Raw genomic sequence first — 19,498 nt, forward strand, 5'->3', positions numbered from 1 at the left:
CGCCTCTTCGTTTTTTCTAGTATTTAGCAAAAAAAAAAATTTGATTCTGGTCCTGAATCAACTGAAAAATGCTCATCGTTTTGCCCCCAACTAGTTGAGGAAAGTCCTTTTCTTCCTAGTTGTTACAGTTTTCCCATCTATCATTGCAGTGGTTTGATTAAAAGTTCAAAATTCAATGTTAATTTTAACCCGGCCTTTTATGTTGACTTCATGGCTCATTTCGTAGCATTTAAGCCTATAATAGGATGCCTAGACCTGTTTTTATTTTTATTTTTTTCACCCTGTCGCTTCATATTTTTTCTGAAAAAATCCGAGAACCAACAAATTAAATTGGTGTGGCCTAACTGAAACCCCTAACATGCACTGGGCAGGAGGCTTGGCGAGCAGGCACACTCTTAGCCCTGTAGAGATAACAGGGAGCCACGACAGTGTCTGTTCCCTAGGCTAGCCTGGTGGAGGCTACATTTGGCTAGCACACAGGGGGAAGCTGTCATACCAAATTAGGTCATGTCCATAATGTACTGCTGCCATCACCCTGACAATTAACCTCCATCTGACCCCATTATCTGACCTATATTTCACTTCTTGATACCCTCAGGTCTATTACAGAGTGGCTCCATTAAGCCTGTCTGACCATAAACTTGATTGATACGTCCACAAGTGGCAGGGTTGTATCAGGAAGTGTTAGCACTTCAGTCATGTGTATCCGGCTTTGTACCAGTCAAAGTCCTTAAACTTGTTCTGATGTTTTCATTACAGCGATTACCACTGGAAACCTTAAAATCCTGTTATTTTGTATCAATTGTATATCAAGTCATAGCCTGTAATTGATGTAAGACTTGCTTGTCTTGATAGACTGAGGCCATGTTCTAGCCAGCCGGAAAATTATTTCCATCATCTCAATTTTGTTGTAGTGCACCCCCCCCACACACACACACACGAAAGTTTTAAATCTTGACCCTCTAAAATGCTATTTCCTGCATTTTGAGGTACAAACTTTGCTGGTACATGTAGATTAATCATTAAGCTTAGTTTAGTGACATCTTTTTCCATATCTTAACATGCTGATTATTGACAGACTGGGCACATTTTTGTCCATCACAAGCAGCAAAACACTGGGTACAACACTGGACAGAAGAGTGTTTTGACAGTAGGATCCTTACAGTGACAAGTCCCTAGCCCTGTCCTCTCAGGGAGCAGTTAGTGGCTGGTTATTTGTTTTGACAGTGGGCTGGTGTGTGAGACAGGCTGTTATCTTTTCTGTGCAGCCAAACATGCCCAGTCCTGCTGACTGACAGCCAGATTTGTCTGACACTGACAGTAAGGGCATGACTAGTGTAGCCTGACTACCAGTCAGGCTTCTAGGGGGGGTCTGCATGCCCTTTTCTGTAGAGCGTAATCAGCCGTTTTAATTCTACGTAGAGAGTAGACAACCCACTCTAATTCAACATAGAGTGTAATTGGCGCATTTTGCATAGTGCGTAATTCGCTGTTATGTGTGGGAGGCATTCTTAATTCAGCGCGATACGCAGTTGGCGCTCAAAATTTAGCATAGAGTGTTGTTGGGAACCCCCCATGCAGGCCCTCCTCTAGCATCCCATCTACTGGTTGGGGATAGGGAGAGATTGTGTAACACAGGCTAATGACTAGTGCTTGCAGGCAAGAACCTAGCCTGGTAGCCAGACTGTCTAGGCTGGCCCGTATCTCTGTGGTGCTCATCAGAGCACTGCCCGTCCACACCTGGGGTTTTTACTGGTCACTTTCAATTATGTTTCAGTTAGCTGGCTGGAAAGATCGACTGCCAGAGGAAAGGCCTGTGACAATAACCTGGAGCCGAAACACTCCAAAGCCAGCCAGTAAAGCAGCAAATACACTCTACGCAAAATGCGCCAATTACACATTGAATTAGAGCGGTCCGTCTATGCTCTACATAGAATTAAAACAGCCGATTACACTATAGGGAAAAGGGTATGAGGGCCCCGGGAAAGAATGGTCACCAGGCTAGTAAAAATCCTGCTAGCCTTGATGCCAGACTGTTGAGTCCAGGGTCTCACAGACTAGCTCCTTGGCTGCCACTCCAAGAAGTCTGCGAAGGAAGCAAGCTTCCGCAGATCTAAGCTATAGAGAGAACAAAAACTACTCAGCAGCTATAATAAATCTTTGTTGCTGGAGTTGTGACTTACCTCGAGCTCACAAGTTAGAACTCCTACTGGAAAGCCATCAGAGTTGATCAACCAATGGTAATAAGCAGCTGCCAGTGATCGGAAGTTAGGAACTGAGGCAGACTAACATGGCGCCAGTCATGGCAACAGACTTGTTATGAATGTTTGAACCTACGTTGCCTCAGATTCTTTAGTGTCCGACATGATTACACACAACCAAAAGCAATACATTTCAAAACCACGTAAAATGGCACAAGGGCCCTTTTTTACATGTTTTACCAAATAATGCCAAAAGTAGCTGGATAATATTACCTACTGGTATGTATTAAAAATTATAAATGCTTTACAATAGCACAAGAAATATACATGTACCTTCTACACTTGACAGAAACTAGGTACAAGACATCAGTCAGTCAGTAACCACCCTTTGTTTTTAACTAGTATATTCAATTAAATACAAACCATGTCTTGAAAGTTCATCTGTGTTGGTAACGTTAGAACTTAAAAGTCATTATGAGGCAAGTTTGAACTGTGATTTCTAACACAAGAAATTGGACTTACCAGTACCCAAAATTTCCACCGTACAACTCCAGTCTTTGTCAAGGAATGAACAACCCACATGTCACAGAAGCAGTGGATTGCTTGTTCCTTGACAAAGACTGGAGTTACACAGTCACAGTGGAAAATTTGTGTAAGTCCAATTTCATGTGTTGGAAATTACAGTCTAAACTTTCTTCACATAGAAACACAAGACTTCCTGCCTCACATGCCCACCTTGTAGTTTTTTTAACCTAATGACCCCCAAGCAAACTTCTGACCAATTAAAAGTGTTGTCGGTGCAAACGACTTGTGAGGTTTGCAGGCCGAAGTGTTAACCAAAGACCCTGCTTATCCTCTGTGGGTTTCCTGGCAAACACTGCACCTGTTTAGGGTTTTAAATAGAACATAGAAGTTATTTCTACTTTCTACAGGCTGATTTTTGCTTCAGAATACTTTTTTTCAGTATTCTGAGCCATGTAACATTGAAAATTACATGTATCTGCACCAGAAAAATCTTACCTACACCACTCAGACCTTTTGAAAACTATTCAGAAACCTTTGCCATTATTTCTTTTATACTTCATAGGCAGTAACAGTCAATACAGCAAATAAAAATCCACATACACCTACATAAACCCAGTACATGAGTGCAGGTTAGATGCAGGTAGACATCAGAAACACCAGCACAGCTTCTGTATGCAGGTGGTATTTTGAGCCCTGAGTATAAATAAATGCTAAAAAAAACCCGAGGGACACTGTGTTTGATAACAATTTTCCAATTATTCCATGTCTGCTAGGTATGTGGTTGATAATGATTTGAATTATTTGATGTCACTAAACTTACTTCATGCCCTATGTGATTCTTGTATTTCTTCCCTAGCCCCACCATGCAGGAAAGTCACCAGGACAGATTCACTATGAGAACCTCTGCATGAAGGCAGTCAACCAGTCTATAGGTGAGTACATGTATGTCGATGAAGGTAGAAGGTGTTCATTCGTATCCACCTGTCTATAAGTAAGTTCATTTGTTTGTGTGTAGGTATATTTGTAGATTAGACCTTATGAAAGTCATTGTATTTTTTTGTGTCAACAAAGATTTCCATGTTACAGCATAAATTTTCTGAACAGTAAGACATCATTTTAAATAGCATCCACTCATGTCCATGTACATTATTACAAAATATATAATATGGTGAATGGTGATAGCTCGACAGGTATTAAGAGTTGGAAGAAATTAAAAATGTAAACGTAAGTTAAAGATGAGATCTGTCATGATATGTTAGGCCCAGTAGTTGAACTAGTTCATCATAAAAATCTGAAAACCAGGGTTGAACTTGGAGCTGCCTGTTGTCCTTGCCTGCACCCCTACTGAGCCGTGCACTTGACTAGATTTCATCTGTGATTGTTGTCTTCCCTTCTGTTTGCTGTTGTATCACTTAGAGGTCAAGATCTGTTAACAGGTTAAACCTAAGATACCCCGGGGCTAGCCACCCAGACTGACCCTCTGTGGGAAACTGTGATAACATCAACAGAAGAGGAGTCCTGATATACCCTAGCTAAGCCCCTGGTACATAGAGGACCGTGAGATATAACCTCAGAGAGAGTGTGTGTAGTCTGTACCAATGCTTTCTGTACTGGTTCATTTTTAACCTTTTCACAGTTGTTCACAGTTTTCCACAGATAACCAATAAGTTGACCTATAGCCAAACCACACACAGCTCTGGTCCATGGTGGTAGTGCACATATAACTTGTAAGCCCCAGTGTTACCTAATGTTTAAGAAGGCATGTCTTCTCCTTTCTTGAGTATTTTTGCTGACAAGTGGTTCTATCCCCCTGGCCCATGGCAGATTAACATGTCTGGTCCCTTGCTTATTCAGCCTCTACCTAAACAGAACCCTGTACCACTACCTGCCATGTCACCAAACAGTAAAACACTCATTGTTCCCTAAAGTTTACCTTAGGTTTTTTTAGTCCCTCAAAAGGCCAATCTTTCAAGACATGCAAGCAGTGCAGTTCATTATACAAGAATGAAATCAGGCAATACACATTTAGAAGAAAACTGTCCAAGAAAACTGTCCAGTGACTGTTGTCTTACATGAATGTATCTCATTTCCTGGATGTCCATTTTCTATCCAGTTGCTTGAGTGACTGTTTTCTTGTGTATCTCATTAGCTGGATGTCTAACCTTCATTAGCAAATCAGGCAATGTTTATTTATTTATGTGTTTATTTTTGAGATTTGCCACACTTTCATGGAAGGATTGACATAACAGGACCACTGACTATCACCTTTTCAAGATGCCAACCCTAAAACCAGACTGTCTGGGGTTGTATTGCCAACCCTAAAACCAGACTGTAATGCTATGTTTTCTGTTGGACCTGATTCCTGACCAGACACTGCTGTTCTTTTGAGGCCTCCAGATTTACAGGAGTGTCCCATGGCCTTCTGACCTCTGTCAGCACAAGAACCTTTTTCTGGTCTCATTCTGCCAGACCTGTGGGGAAGGGAACCCACCTGTTTCCCTCAAGTTCCTTGTGACTGTCAAGGACGCTATGGGTTCTTTGAGGAAGGAAGTCTTATAATTACATCAAGTTTGTAAAAGTCTTAACATCGCCATTTTTCCTGAAGGTCATCTGTAGCAAGGACTTTACAACTTCCTATAGAGAACGAAGCCTTATAATAGCATCAAGTTTTTAAAAATCTTAACATCATGATTATTCCTGTAACAAGGACTTTACAAGTTCCTTGGAAGAAAGAAGTCGTATCAATTTTAAAATCTTGATATCACCAATTTTGGTCAACTTCTCTATGTAACAAGGACTTAACAAGTTCAATAGTATACATGAACCTCTGGATTTACTGTCTTTTTGCATTACAGTACTTAGAAATAACATGACATGCCAGTCACATTCTTTCACAGCTCATCCACCCAAAACTCAATGTAATTAAATCAATGCAAATGACATTTGTAGTCACAACAGTGTCTTGGAGTGAATAACTTATAGTAGCAACCCAAAGCCATTTCTCAACTTTCTGACGTATATAGCCTACACCAGTATTCCAATGTGATGCCTCCATCTTTAGACTTTAACAGGTAAAGTGCTGAGCTGTGTAACCAAGTGTCAAACTGATAATCTACAAGCCAGTCAGAGTAAACCGAAGGATGTTCACAGGCCACGTCATTCTCACAGTTTGCGTCATTACAAAAAGTAGCATGCATACTCCAGTAGTTAGCGACCCTGGATCTGGACCAAGAGGTACCTGGCTATTGGTGCTCAGCCAACATGCATGCTACTGGAAAGGGTTGCAGTCCTTTAAGACGGGGGCATTAAGTTGTGGTCCAATGTTCATTGTGCTTGTCAAAAAGAAAAGGGGGAATTTCCCCAGTACAATGAACCTGTAAATACAGAATGCCGGTAAATAGCGTCTATCTTCTCTGTCATGACTACTGGAATAGTACCTCAACTGTAAACCAAGGTGATCGAGCTAAACTGCTTAGACATCACTTTCACTTTCCCTTCCCAGGCCGTGCGATACGCCATAAGGACGACTACGCCACCATCGTTCTCCTGGACCGGCGCTACTTCCGACCTCACGTCTGTACGGCACTGCCTGACTGGATCTCCTCACACTTACAGACCATTAGCAAGTTTGGGGACGCATTTGGCACCATTAGAAAGGTAACATTGTGTTACAAGCAGGGAGGGACAGACAAAGCAACAGGACTCGAAATTTAGTTTTGGAGATAGTTGCAGTGGTACACCTAACCTCAAAATGTAGCAGAACAACACATACATGTAGCCTCCTTTGCAGGAGTTCTATGAGCGGTTGGGGGTGGCTGTTTTTTTTCCGATGCGGTTGACTTCTTTTTGGGGTGGGGAGTTTTCTCATTGCACGTAGATCGTACACGCTTAGAACTCTGGCCACCTTCCCTAATAGAAGGTGTACTAGGGGGGAAAAAGCTGGAACGCCTGAATTTTTACTTAAGTTAAATGCCAAGAATATACTGTATACTAGTGTACAGTTATAGTACCATTACGTTATGTGAAACTAATATCTAGGTACACAGCTCGAATTTTGTGTGCACAGAATTGAAGTGCATATGCACCCATTATATTTCCAGCCCTAAGAGAGCATTGTCCTCAAGCAACTTGCTTGAACCTTTTCCAAGCACAGGTTTGCCCGGGAGCCAGCTGGGATGAGTATTTGTATCTTCCGTGGTCTTTCTTAGATATGTGGGGTCAGAGGTACGGCGTGAGGAATGTAGACTATCTATGTCTGAATTAGAGGGTACTTGGTAAGGATCTTCCCTCACCCATCTTGTCTGTCCAAGTCGTAAACAGTCCTGTGCCATTTGGCAGATAGTCATGTCTTGTACACAGTGGCTAGAGAGGGTCTGCATGGGGGGATCCTGGCAGATAGTCGTGTCTTGTACACAATGTCTAGAGAGGGTCTGCATGGGGGATCCTGGCAGATAGTCGTGTCTTGTACACAATGTCTAGAGAGGGTCTGCAAGGGGGGATCCTTGCAACGCTTAACAGTGAATTTAGGAGAGGCGACGATGCTTAATGGTAAATTCAGCCAGGCTTGTAATTCAAACATTGAATTTCAATACTTTAAATCAAACGGTTTCAAATCACAGCACTGATAGATGGAAAGACTAAAGAACTAGAAAGAAATGGACTTTTGGTGCCAAAAGATAAGCATTTTGAGTTGATAAAAAAACTGTTTGTTTTTTTTTGTTTTGCAAATTCAAAAAGAATGAAGCAGGTGAATCCGAGAATCAACCGTTAACATTGGTGTGGCCAAGTAGTTGATAAAGTTCTGCCACTTCCAAGTACTAGCACACCCAAATGTTGTAACCATCTTGTTCCAGGCCTTTTGGTTACGTAGGTTCCTCCTGAACAGATGTTTACCTTGCATTCTTGAACATATTTGTGGAAGTTGTTAACTCCCTTGAGAATGTTAAGGTGTTGGTTGAGAAGTGACAATTCTATGTTGCATGACTCAGGCAAAGTGGGTGTACTTGGGCTCAGTGCCTGGACAAGCAAACAGGGCTAAGCACCCAGGTCCAATTCTGTCAACATCTCCGCAGCTCTGGCGTCCTAATATATCAGCCCTGATGTAGGGAGAGAGCTGACCTGGTCTCTCATGTCCCACATTCCCATATTGTCAGGGATGGGGCCTAGGAAAAAACGTTGGGTTTCCTGTTTCCCGACCAACCCTAAAAAAAACTGTCAACCCCAGCCTTATTTTGTGTGGAACCCTCCAAGGGACATAAATTTTTCAAGCTGATCAACCTTTTCTAGCTCCATGATCTGACACCTCAGTGATGAAACGTTGTACAATCAGTTTCCCAACATTGACATTGAAAATGAAAGTGTCCTCATGCAAGAAGTGCTTTGTTTAACCGTATTTAAGTTGGATCACTAGAGATTGACAAAGTCAAAAAAGAAAGAAAGAAAAAAAGATGATCCCTACCTAACAACCCTAATTTTTTCAGGACTGAAACAGGAAACAATGTTTTTTTTCTAGGCCTGAAAATGTGCCGGAGAACTACTGGAATGTATGGGAACTTGGCAGAGATGTTGTGATGAAAACATCCTGAAAGTGTACTTCAAACCACGGACTTCCTTCCATTAGACATGCCCACAGGCCTCGTGGTCTTCAGTACAGAAACCCGAAGCAGAGGATTTGAGCACCATCGATTTTTCATGACCGAAACACAAAACATCCTCTCATTTGACATAATTGTCATGTGATGACAAAAATTTTGCCCAATTTCGTCATCTTTGACAGACAAAAATCAGTGTGTGAAAATATAAAAAGAGATGTCATTAAACTAAACTTAGTCTACCAACAAAATTTGCTCCTCACAATGCAGGAAATAGCGTTTCAGAGGGAGGCACTCGACATAAATTTACGTTGAACAAAATTGACATGACGGAAAATATTCTGATTACTCTACACAAAGTCTTCTGGATTTTGTCTAGTCAATAAGAATCAACGGATCAAAGGATCTTACATGCTAACATGCCAGCTCCAAAATACATATGCTACCGGTACAATATGTTGGGAGAAAATGAAGTCTTCTTTCACCTTCAAAGTCTTTGCAGTAATGTAAAGTCGTTATCCTTGCATAAGCACAGGCGAACTGTGAAGACACAACCTTTCGCCCTGTCTCCTCAACTATGCAAGTAATGTAACGTGTGTCTTTGACTTTGGTCTCCAGGCAGAACTGTTTAAGGTATTTGTGTATTTGCAGGGAAAGCCGGACAAGCTCCAGTGGTATCAGTACTTATAACACTATATACTGTACAATACTCTTGACTAAGCCCAACTGTCAAGCAACTAGGGCTGGAAATACTGGGTTCATATGCACTTGTGTGCACACAAAATTGGAGCTGTACACCTAATTTTTTTTTCTGTAGGTGAACAGTGCACCTAGATATTTGTGTACATAAAGTGCACTACCGGTAGTATACACAAGTGTACAGTATATTTTTGACATTCAAGTGTCAGAAAAAATTAAAACCTCTGTTGTATTACTGTGAGCCTGTTACTGTTATTACTTGATAAAAATTTAGATATACATGTAATAGAGGCTGTAAGACATGTAATTAGGTTTTACTGACATTTTACTTTTTTTACATTGTACAACCACAGAATTTTCTGTGCAGCTGAATTTTTTGGTTAGGATTGATTCGCAAAAAATGAATTTCAAGTCCTACCAGTGTCAGTGTACCACAAGCAGATGTTGTCCACACAGAACAGGTGTTTCTGCTGCACACAGGCCTAGTCTGTGTGAGGTCTCGGACTTCAAAGCATATATCTTTTGGCAATAATTCATACACGGGCATGTTTTTGTTTTCAAAGACACTGTTTTTTTCCTCCCTGGCTTGTGGGATAAAGACTTTTAAAGTCTTCCAGCTTTGCCTCTCAGCTGTTGTTCTTTTTCCCCAGTCTTCCATTGTCAACTTGAAAAGATGTCTTTTCCTGATATTAATCCAAAGAGGATAGGTTATTTATTTGTCCTGGAGTGGCCTACAAAGCCAAGGATTCACCATGACCTACATGTATCCCAGCTGTAACCCGGAGCTCGGAAAGTTACACTTCTTATGAGGCCAGAACCTCCCATTAGGGACGGTCCCAAGTTTATTTCCTTTACTGAGACTTGCCGAAAGGTCCTCTCTTTTGGACAACTTGATGTTGTGTGAAGGAAGTAGCCTCTACCAGGCTTCAGAAGTGGCTGGAAAGAGTAGAATTTGGCCAGATAATCAGATATCATAATCCCGGAGGAGTGCGCTAAAGTACAGTTTGTGGCAAATTGTACTCAAGCTGTACTCCTTTAGCAGACTAACTCCCCTGGTATGTTGTCTTGTCTATTTGGCCAATTTCTACTCTCTCCAGCCACTTCTGAAGCCTGGTAGATGCTATGAGGCTTTAGATACAATATTGTCATATCTGCCACGACTTAAGCACCATTAGCTATATGTCATTTCACCCTCCTTTGAAGTTTAAATTGCTGACATTGTTTGTTTTGACATTGAATGTTTCAGTCTGTTGATTTTGTTACAAAAGCAAACAAGCTGATTCCAAAGGCTATTCAAACAGCCTTTTAACTCCCTTTGCTGAAAAATGCTTGTTTGACAAGTCTTTATTCTGCCTCCAGTTTTGACAGCATGATTTGTTCACAATGCACTACCATGTCATTACCAACTAATTGAATTGAAAATGAATTTCTTTATTTTAGCTACATTGGTACATACAAATAGATTATACTTATAACAAATTGTATACATCTCTAAGAAGATTGTTCCTTTAGTGGCAGTCAATAGAATCTCGTCTATGTAGACAGGTGGTCACTATAGAAAGGATGCTTTTGTCAATGGGGAAAACTATCTAAGGGACCACCAAAAAGTCCTTATGTAGAGATGGTTACTTGTACAGGTTTGACTGTATTTTGTTATGGTAAACCATACCAGTAGTTTGTATGTCTATAATGATTTGTTATAAAGATTCTATTGTAAAAGCAGTTAGTTCTTACTAACAATGTTTTTTTGTCTTGTTCCAGTTCTTCCTGGCTAAAAAAGCTGACAGATAACCCAGGTCATAACAAGGTTGTTGTTTATTGTTTACTTTTCTTAACATAACCTGTTTGTTCTGCACTTTCTGTCAACATTTTCTTTCTCGGGGACATGTTTTGAGAAGTCTTGTCATTGCGATGTTCTTTGCTGTTACAGTTCTTCAAGAAGAAGAGCGACCTTCCGTTCCATGAGTGAAGAAAGCTGTGATGAGCAGCTACGGCTGACAAAGATGATGCAGCATTTCAGCAGGGCATACTGCACCTGCATGAAACCTGTAATGTGCTGTCTATAGCACTTCAGCAAAACATCTTGTTTAAGATTGTATTCCTGTATTTAGGATAACATCCCGTCTATAGTTTTCAAATATTGTGTAGGAAAAGATATTGGACAACGGGCAAAATCCTGATGCAATGTCGACCAACATCCAACAGAAACCATGAAAAATCTGGGTTTTGCAGAGGTGTGGTATGCTCTGCCAACATGCAACCCTGTGCAAAGCGAGAGATTGTTGCACACTCTGAAATCATTTTTAAAAATTGGCACGTATTAAAAGATGGTGCAAAATAAGCAGAATTTGTTGGGGTTTTTTTCATCACCCTCTTGCACCAAATTGGAGATCTCCTACAAACATGATCAGTGAATGAATTTGGTGTGGCCTTCCCAGTGTTGTACCAGCAGGATGTGGCACCTTACTGCTCACAGCTGGGCCTCCCTGGGCTGTCAAGGCCTGCTAATCCTGCCCTGCTAGATTAGCCTGGATACCAGACTGCTTCCAGAAGGCTTACATAGCCCAGCTCCTCACTCCAGGGCCAACATGCCCCAAGGAAATTTTCCAACAGTCCCCCATGAATTAGTAGCAACGTAAGTTTCGAATTCTTCCCTGCGTGGCTATAGCCAAAGGGATAGGTGCACGCAGTAATCTCCAAGCAGATCCTAAGGTGGCAAGACAACAGTAGACATTGGCCAGAAGAGTGAGCATTAGCCCTAGTGGCTAATGGTCACTCCTCTGGCTAAGGGATACTGTTGGATCTTGTTGCCTTGTTCTGGCATCCAGGCTAATGCTAGATGTGCTTCACGACTTATAATGGAGTAGACAGGTGTTCCACCTGTAAAAGGGTTCCTCCTTGGGCTGACCTTGGCATTGGGGTGACAAGGGGTCAGGGTGTGCTTCCTCTAGGAGGGCCTGCATGGGGATCCTGACAATACTTGACACTGAATTCAGTAAGACTGTCTAGTATTTTACTAAATTCAGGAAGATTATGCAAAATGTGGCTACGAATTATGGATGGTTCCCTCTTTGACCACATGTGGTTATCACGTGTCTTCTCTGTAGTTTGTGTACTGTAGACAATCCATCATATTGGTCATAAGGCAATAGGAGTTGAACTTGAAACAACCCATGGGGATTACTTCTTAGTATAAAGTGGACCAGCAGAGTGGATTTTTCATGGTTTTCTTTAGATGTTATGTCAACGTTGCATCAGAATTTTGCCTGTTGCAGACGATATCTTTTCCGTCGCACCATTTATGAAAACTATAGACAGGGTGTCGTCCATAAATACACATATATGACCTTTTAAAAGATTTTCAACGTGTTATTCACAATACCGATTTTGCTTAGGCACAGTATATTATACATAACATTAGGATGGACTGTAGTTGCCATTTGCTTCCTCTAGCTGCAAATGCAAGTGTCTGATATATATAGGTTGTTAGTCAAAAATATAGACATTTCAAAAAGTCTAAGATCTACTGTGCGTCCTCTTGCTTGAGGTCTATCCAACACCTGCTTACTTACATTCCAAGTGGCACTTAAAGACACCAGAAGACTCTGTATCTCCAGTTCATCCTTAAAGTTGTTTAGTCTCAGGGATGATCAGTCAGTTAGCCCATCACTGAGAAAAGAATCTGGAGGATTTCGGACTAGGCTATAATTCTTGGTATGACACACCAGTCTAAATTGTGTGCTGAGGTTAAGTGGAGAAGTGCGGTTGTACGGGACCACCAGAGTCGTCTTTCAGTCTTGGCGACTTTCTCAAGGAAGGAAATACGGTACAGAGAAGTCATGTAAACATAAACATTGTATCCAGCCAGATTCCTGTTTTATTCTGTTACGATGTTTAACATCTTGTTCCTTGCAATGTTGAAATCTTTGAAGTACATGTAAATGTAACAATATGACGTTCAATACATTGGTATTGCCTTTTACATTGCAAGTTGTAGAAATCATTTCATGCATAGATTTTGCCTACTACAATAGCAGTCTTTACAAGTCTGGCTTTTGGAGGGCTTTTTTTCTGATCGCATATCAGTTCTTAGCCTCTTCAAGGCTTCAGAGGCACCTGGAAAGAGTAGAAATTGGCCGAATAGACAGATAACATGCCAGAAGAGTTAGCTTGCTGACAGAGTACAGTTTGCTGCCCTGAACTATATACATGTACTCCTTTAGCGGACTAACCCCCTGCATGTTATCTGTCTATTTTGCCAATTTCTACTCTTTCCAGATGTCACTGAAGCCTGGTAGAGGCTAATATAACCAGAAGAAAGCATGTTATAGGCCAAAAAAGCCCTACGGTTACCCCTGGAGCCAGAGGTTAGATGTCACACCTAGAAGTAAAATCAAACTGGCCAGCTGCATCTCTGACAATCCTTCTTGTAATTGCTGTTAAACACTTAACCGCTCGCAGTCCTGTCTTTCTATTTCATTTTTCCTAAAGTAGCCCTTACAGTGTGATATGTTGAAGAAGAAAGCACAAATTGGTAAAGTCAACACAGCTGGCAATGGGAAACTAGTACCAGATGTTACTACACAGTCTAGTCTGGCCTAGCTTTTTAGTGTTCAACACTTTAGCTGTGGTATCAGGGAAAAGGAGGTTTTCACACCATTTTTTTTTAATTCATGATTGTTCTTTTTTGTAGTCATACAAGGGAGACATAGTCATGGTGTCATGGTTTTGCACTGAAAAAAATGTGCAAAATGAAACCACCGCAAAAGTTTTGCAATTTACAGTACTCGATCTTCCATTGAGGAGTAGCTTGGCTACCAAAGCCATTTTAGCTGCCAAATCTCATCCTCTCTGCAAATAGTGGAGAGGACAAAAGAGACTCGGAGGCTAGAAAATAATAGGTTAGCAGAGAGGACGAAAGAGACTTGGCAGCTAAATTAGGATTGGTAGCCAGGCTAGAGTCGGAGACTACCACCCCAGGTGTGACTAAACTTTTAAGTCTGGCCTTTAGTGTGTTTGTTTTACAGCACACCTCTCAGGACACGCACTCTGATCTCTTCATGCCCTCTCCACAGGATAGTAGACTTACACTTTCTCACCTCGCCCCCCTCCCCACTGTGTCCAAGGTGAATCCTAGGGGCAGGGAGGTTTTGTCCCAGGCCAGGGGTGTGTGGGAAAGGATGTCTCACTGATAGCTGTGTAGCCTGACTTGGCAGTTTGGTAACCAGGCTGCATGCGTGGCTTTTGGACAAGGGGGCACTTTGCTGGTAGCCTAATATACTGAATAGCAAAGTTCTTTCAACCACTTGTTAACAATAGGTGATGACAGTCTGTCATCTTCATCAGGGCAATTATGACTGGTTTACTGTGCACTAGTACTGAAGCTTGGTATTATCACTAACAATGTGACCCCAAACTTTTAAAGTTATGTTTTATTTAGATGAACATATGCTGAATCATGAATATTGGTTTCAAACCACAGAATGAATACAGTACTGTATGAAACGATTTTGGTTCCTTTTAGGAAAGTGAGCAATTATGTCAAAAGTGGATTTTCGATGTTGCAAAGATTGCCTTTTGAAAAACTGTAAAGTTGTCTACACTGAATGTTACATTGTGTACAACTTTCAGGAATTGGTCTCTAGAGACTTAAAGGGAAATTACTTTTCTGAACTACAATTCAAGTCTACCACAAAAAAAAACAGTTTAGAGATGACCATTATCATCCTCGTTAATTGGTAATTATGTGTGCAGCAATTTCACACCTACAACAAGGCCCCATAGGGATGTATAATTAGTGCCTAATGTGTGTGTAGGTGGTACAACAGGGCCGAGATAACCATGAACCTCTGCAGCACCATGGCCACACACAGAGTCGACATTTTTTTGTTCTTTTGGTCAATTTACTTTGGAATGTCACGTATTGCGATTTGGTTTTGATGTGTGCCGCCAAGTAGAAATGGCAGGCCTTGACTGGAAGCTGAAGGGCTGAATACCTACATAGCACAGCTTTTTTCTGTCACATCAAATTCTATACTATTTCTCTTTATTTGCAACAAGGATGGAAGAACTGCACACTGATCTTCCAGACACTACAATGATTGATAAACATTCAGGAAAATAGTTATTTGAATATCAGCAAATGACCCATGGCCATTCAATACAATTGTTACAAGTAATATTTATTCAAGTTTAACCTCCTTGGCTTGTTGCAAAGTCTTTCCCGAAGGCTTATTGCAAGTCGCACAACTGAAAGATTAAGCCATCCAATGCAATTTAAGGGCTGCAAAGCAAAAAAAAAAATTCTGGAAGAGGAAATCTGTCTGATATTGACATTTACTGTCATTTCTTAGCACATTTTCTTCATCATTTCTTACTTGAAGTGTTTGAAATAGCGCCAAAAACAAGCTACATGTATATGATGCATCTCCTTCGTTTTTGGTACCACTTATAAATAGCTAGAACTAGCCTGCGATACAAAACATGCAAGCATTTTCTGTCAGTGTCATCACATTCAAAGTTTGCCTTACAGATGTCAGTATGCTATGGGATAGTATTGATCCAACTTGCTAAATTAAAGTTAAAAGAATGACCAGAAAATTTACTAATAGTATTCTGAAAATCCAGAACAGTGTGAATTGGTACACAAATGGAGGTCCGACCAACCGGACCCATGGAGTGCAAAAGACTGTCTCGACATGCAAAGTTCAAACCCAAGAATGCTGCTAAGGCCATGTTGATTTGATTATGTGGATGACATCCGCACTTGCATGAATTTTCGTCTGCGAAAGTTTTCGACCATACTGTAAATCGTACAAAGTAGCTGCAAAATGGGAAAATATATGCTGTACTGATTTTTTTTTTAAATTGGAAAATGATACTTATGTCAAAGAATGCCAAAATCAATTCCAAATAACAAGAAAATGTGAAGGAATGAAAATGAAGAGTCTATTATTCACCATGGCAATAAAATATTACTCTGTGTGTTCAGTGATTTGTTCAACCTAGATTTCAAAATAAAAGCAACTTTTTTTGCCAAACTTTTTTTTATTCGCACGCTCGCATCAGTTTTGGGTTTCCCATGGAATGCCATCCATATAATCAAGTCAACATGGCCTAATGCAAGGATTGGGCTGGTTCTTATCCGGATCCTTACACCTGCTTGGAGATTAGGACGCCCCCTCTACACCGGACCTCACACTTGATCGCCAAACCAGCGGGGAAAACCACACATTATAGCAGGTAATCAGGCAGTCATCAGTGGCCTTCCACCGGGAATTCTCACCTTGGTATTACACGGTGGTGGACGGCTAGGACCCCCGCTGGTAGGCTCTAAAGACTTGATGGTCAATTCAAAGTTTATTGCAAAACAACAGGTACAATGTAATGTTGCACAAGACTACTAGCTATTACATAAATGTAGTGCAATTTGCTCGCAGATTCTAAGCTATACAATATTGATGGAAGACAGGCTTCGGGAAGTGGTTGGAAACAGTAGAAAATGGCCAAATAGACGATAACATGTCGAGAGCTAAAGAGTACAGTATGCCGCTTCCCGAAGCCTGGTGGTGGTAGAGGCTACGAAAGTTACTGAAAAGAAAATGTTGAAAGTGTTTGCAAAAAAATAAATGATTAACATTGAGGGAAACGACAATTATCATTACTGTATAAAGTCTACAAAATGTTGAATTTCAATATGTAAATTTTCGGAAAAAATCTGAGCTATTTGTCACTAGATAGACGGATGGCTTGACGACCGCGCCCACCTCTACAAACAGATGAATCGGTAGGGTTGATTTTGTTGGTTTTTTTTCTGCGTTTCCTAGAGCTTGATCTATAAACGGCTTGCTCGTGGCCACCCTGTTGAGGAATCGTCGGTGAAGAGTAGAGGAATCGTTCCTAAAAGTGCATTACTAGAGCACTAAAATGTTGCAAAAACAGCGACCGAACAGACTGATAATGATCCTTACATCTGCTTGAAGAATACCCCCCTCCCCACCCGTAGCTAACTCATCCACACCACGGTGGGTCCGGACATGACCGGCACTTGGCGTAATTATCAACATCATTAGTGCGCTTGGGCTGTAGATTAACATTGTCGTTTTTGTGTTCATCTTCCTTGCCCTCTATTGTCCTAATCTTGTCTCCCTAATTGCTTCCCCGCCTTGAGTAATGATGCTGTTCTCTCGGACCATACACAAACGCGAGAAAATCCACGCCCCACCAATTAAGAAATGTGTCGTAATTGGAGCACTTTCACACCTCCCTGGATAAGCTTATTGTTCGTCTCTGTGTGCTAAAAACGACTGTCAGGGCTAGCTGGTGATTATACCGCCAAACTTTCACACAACTTGAGCTAGCACTGCATACTTGAAACAAGTGGCAAACTATTATTTTTAGACAAATTTTTCAAACGTCAATGATACGTCATTGCGGGGATGTGGTGGAAAGTTACTCTTCCAAAATCGTCTACAAAGGTGTTTCCACCGTCTGTAATTGAAATACATTGCCAATAACCCAATAAGGCCCCCTAAGTTCCACCAGAGGACGCTCGTTGAGCGACTAAAAATGGATTCGAATTACCCTTGATTTTATAACTGGACACGATGTTTATGATGTGATTTAAAAGGCAACAAAACGTGGTGAAAATCGTTCTTGATGTATGAAATTCGCCGAGTGAGCTGTCAAAGTTTGGGTCGTTCGGAAGTCTCAGCCTCTAGTGAAAAGAGGGTGTTATCACTGATATATGAAGCTTATGTTCTCCGTCCTAAAATACCTTGCAGATAGCCTGACAGAAGCACGCTTCTTCAAGTTCTTGCATCTGTCAGGGACAGAGAGAGTTATAGTGTTACACAGACTACCTTGCCGTGCCTGTCCCTATGACCTGTTCCCACGTCCTTGAGGTTTTGATTTGCCCCTACAGCGGCACTGGTAAATGGGCCGGGCACCCTCCCCTGGAGCTGACAAATTTCTGTCAAGACGCCTTAACTAGGCTCCATTAGGTTAGACGGGGATTTCCTGCCCGCACGGTTCCTGAAACAAGTGCAAGTGGCCCCTGTCGGCGGGAACTCGGGACCCATCCCCGCCAATTTCCCCCCGTGCGCCTGACGGTTCTCCGCCAGCTGCGAGCGGTTATATCATCTGTTCATCAACATTAAAGAACGGTGTAAATAAGGCCCAGGCACACTTCCCCGCTGAAACTGTACTACCAGATGGGATGTTTAGTATCAGGGCTTGGACTACTATCTTTACTTTCCATGCGAATGGCGTAGAGATCATTATTTCAATTCCGTTCACAGTGCGCGACCGCAGAGATACGGAAAGCCAGGATTTATATTGTGGATTCTCTCTGTGATATTTTTCACGTCAGCATTTTCCTAGTCGCGCTATTACACGATATATGACATAATGTCCTTGATGTTAGCAAATGTCGGTGGTGGTTTGAGACACTTCGGAACACGATTTGCCTAAGTTTGACGGTAAGCCATGCAGTGGCTGCTGGTGAGAGAAACCACTTTTTGTGAAAATACGTTGATTTATCATAGTTATTTTAGAAATCTAAAATGTATATGTTGTTTATCTGCAGCGTTCCTAAGAAAGGGAATTACCAGATAACTTTTTGTTGGGCGTGCACGGGGTGTTTTAAGAGTTCTCCTTAGGAAAAGTCGCGCTCTGGGAGACGCCATTTTGTTCTGTGCAGACAGACACTCTTTAGCCCTCCGGTCCGGGATAAGAAGCTCGATTTCCTTGGAATTTTCTTCGTGGCTGTAGGTCCGACTGCAAGGGAATAGCAAGAATACCAATGCGTTCCCGTAGAAATGAAATATTTCAGACTCATCTGGACAGTTGTAGAAGGCACTTTAACGACCAGGCAAACTTTGCATTTTAAACTGTTGTATCAAAACATTATGTATGGGTCTTTTCAAGAATACATGATTGGTTGGTGAAGATTCAAAAGACACTGCTTGAATAAGACTTCATTGTTCAAGAATGCAATATGGACTCGTCAAAACTACCAAAAATCGTGCGAACTTCTGACACATTCGCATGTTTGACGGCAGCTTCTTCAGCAGACCACTAACAACCTCGCCGACCAAATCCCAACCACAGACGACGTTCCTCAAGAGTAACTCCCAACCATGGTCAGGAGATGGTCGGGAGGCCAATGCCCATGGTCGGCTGTGGGTCGGTTTTGTGTGACAGGAGACAAGTACGTAGACATGTTTATCCTACTGAAGTATGCGGACTGTTCTCCGGTGTGGTCCCGAGTATTACTGTATCGCGGGCTTCGGACGCGTGTGCGATGTAATTTATTTTATTTCGGCACGTCTTGCAAGTGTACAAGGGCCTACTTAGTACAAGACCTTGTCTAGGCGCCTTCTTTCGTGCCTAGCCAAAGTCTGCCCGACACAGGGACTAGGGAGTCGTTCCCCCGTCGGTTTGGGATTTAGAAAATCTGCAGGCCGAAGTCCACAAATGTTT

The 19,498-nt window shown here is 41.7% G+C and overlaps 1 protein-coding gene across 1 annotated transcript in view; it reads left to right on the top strand.

The window, feature by feature from the left end:
* The window catches only part of LOC109477470 (ATP-dependent DNA helicase DDX11-like), a 35,266-nt gene extending 22,865 nt beyond the window's left edge, over positions 1-12,401 (top strand). Inside the window, exons 26-29 of the mRNA XM_019778753.1 lie at positions 3,583-3,658; positions 6,229-6,383; positions 10,778-10,823; positions 10,947-12,401. Of these exons, the coding sequence (XP_019634312.1) occupies positions 3,583-3,658; positions 6,229-6,383; positions 10,778-10,807 (261 nt within the window). The 3' untranslated portion in view covers positions 10,808-10,823; positions 10,947-12,401. The remainder of the gene's footprint in view (positions 1-3,582; positions 3,659-6,228; positions 6,384-10,777; positions 10,824-10,946) is intronic.
* Positions 12,402-19,498: the final 7,097 nt, after the last annotated feature.

This window comes from Branchiostoma belcheri, unplaced genomic scaffold (genome assembly GCF_001625305.1).
Source record: "Branchiostoma belcheri isolate BF01 breed outbred unplaced genomic scaffold, Haploidv18h27 scaffold40, whole genome shotgun sequence".
Taxonomy (NCBI): Eukaryota; Metazoa; Chordata; class Leptocardii; order Amphioxiformes; family Branchiostomatidae; genus Branchiostoma; species Branchiostoma belcheri.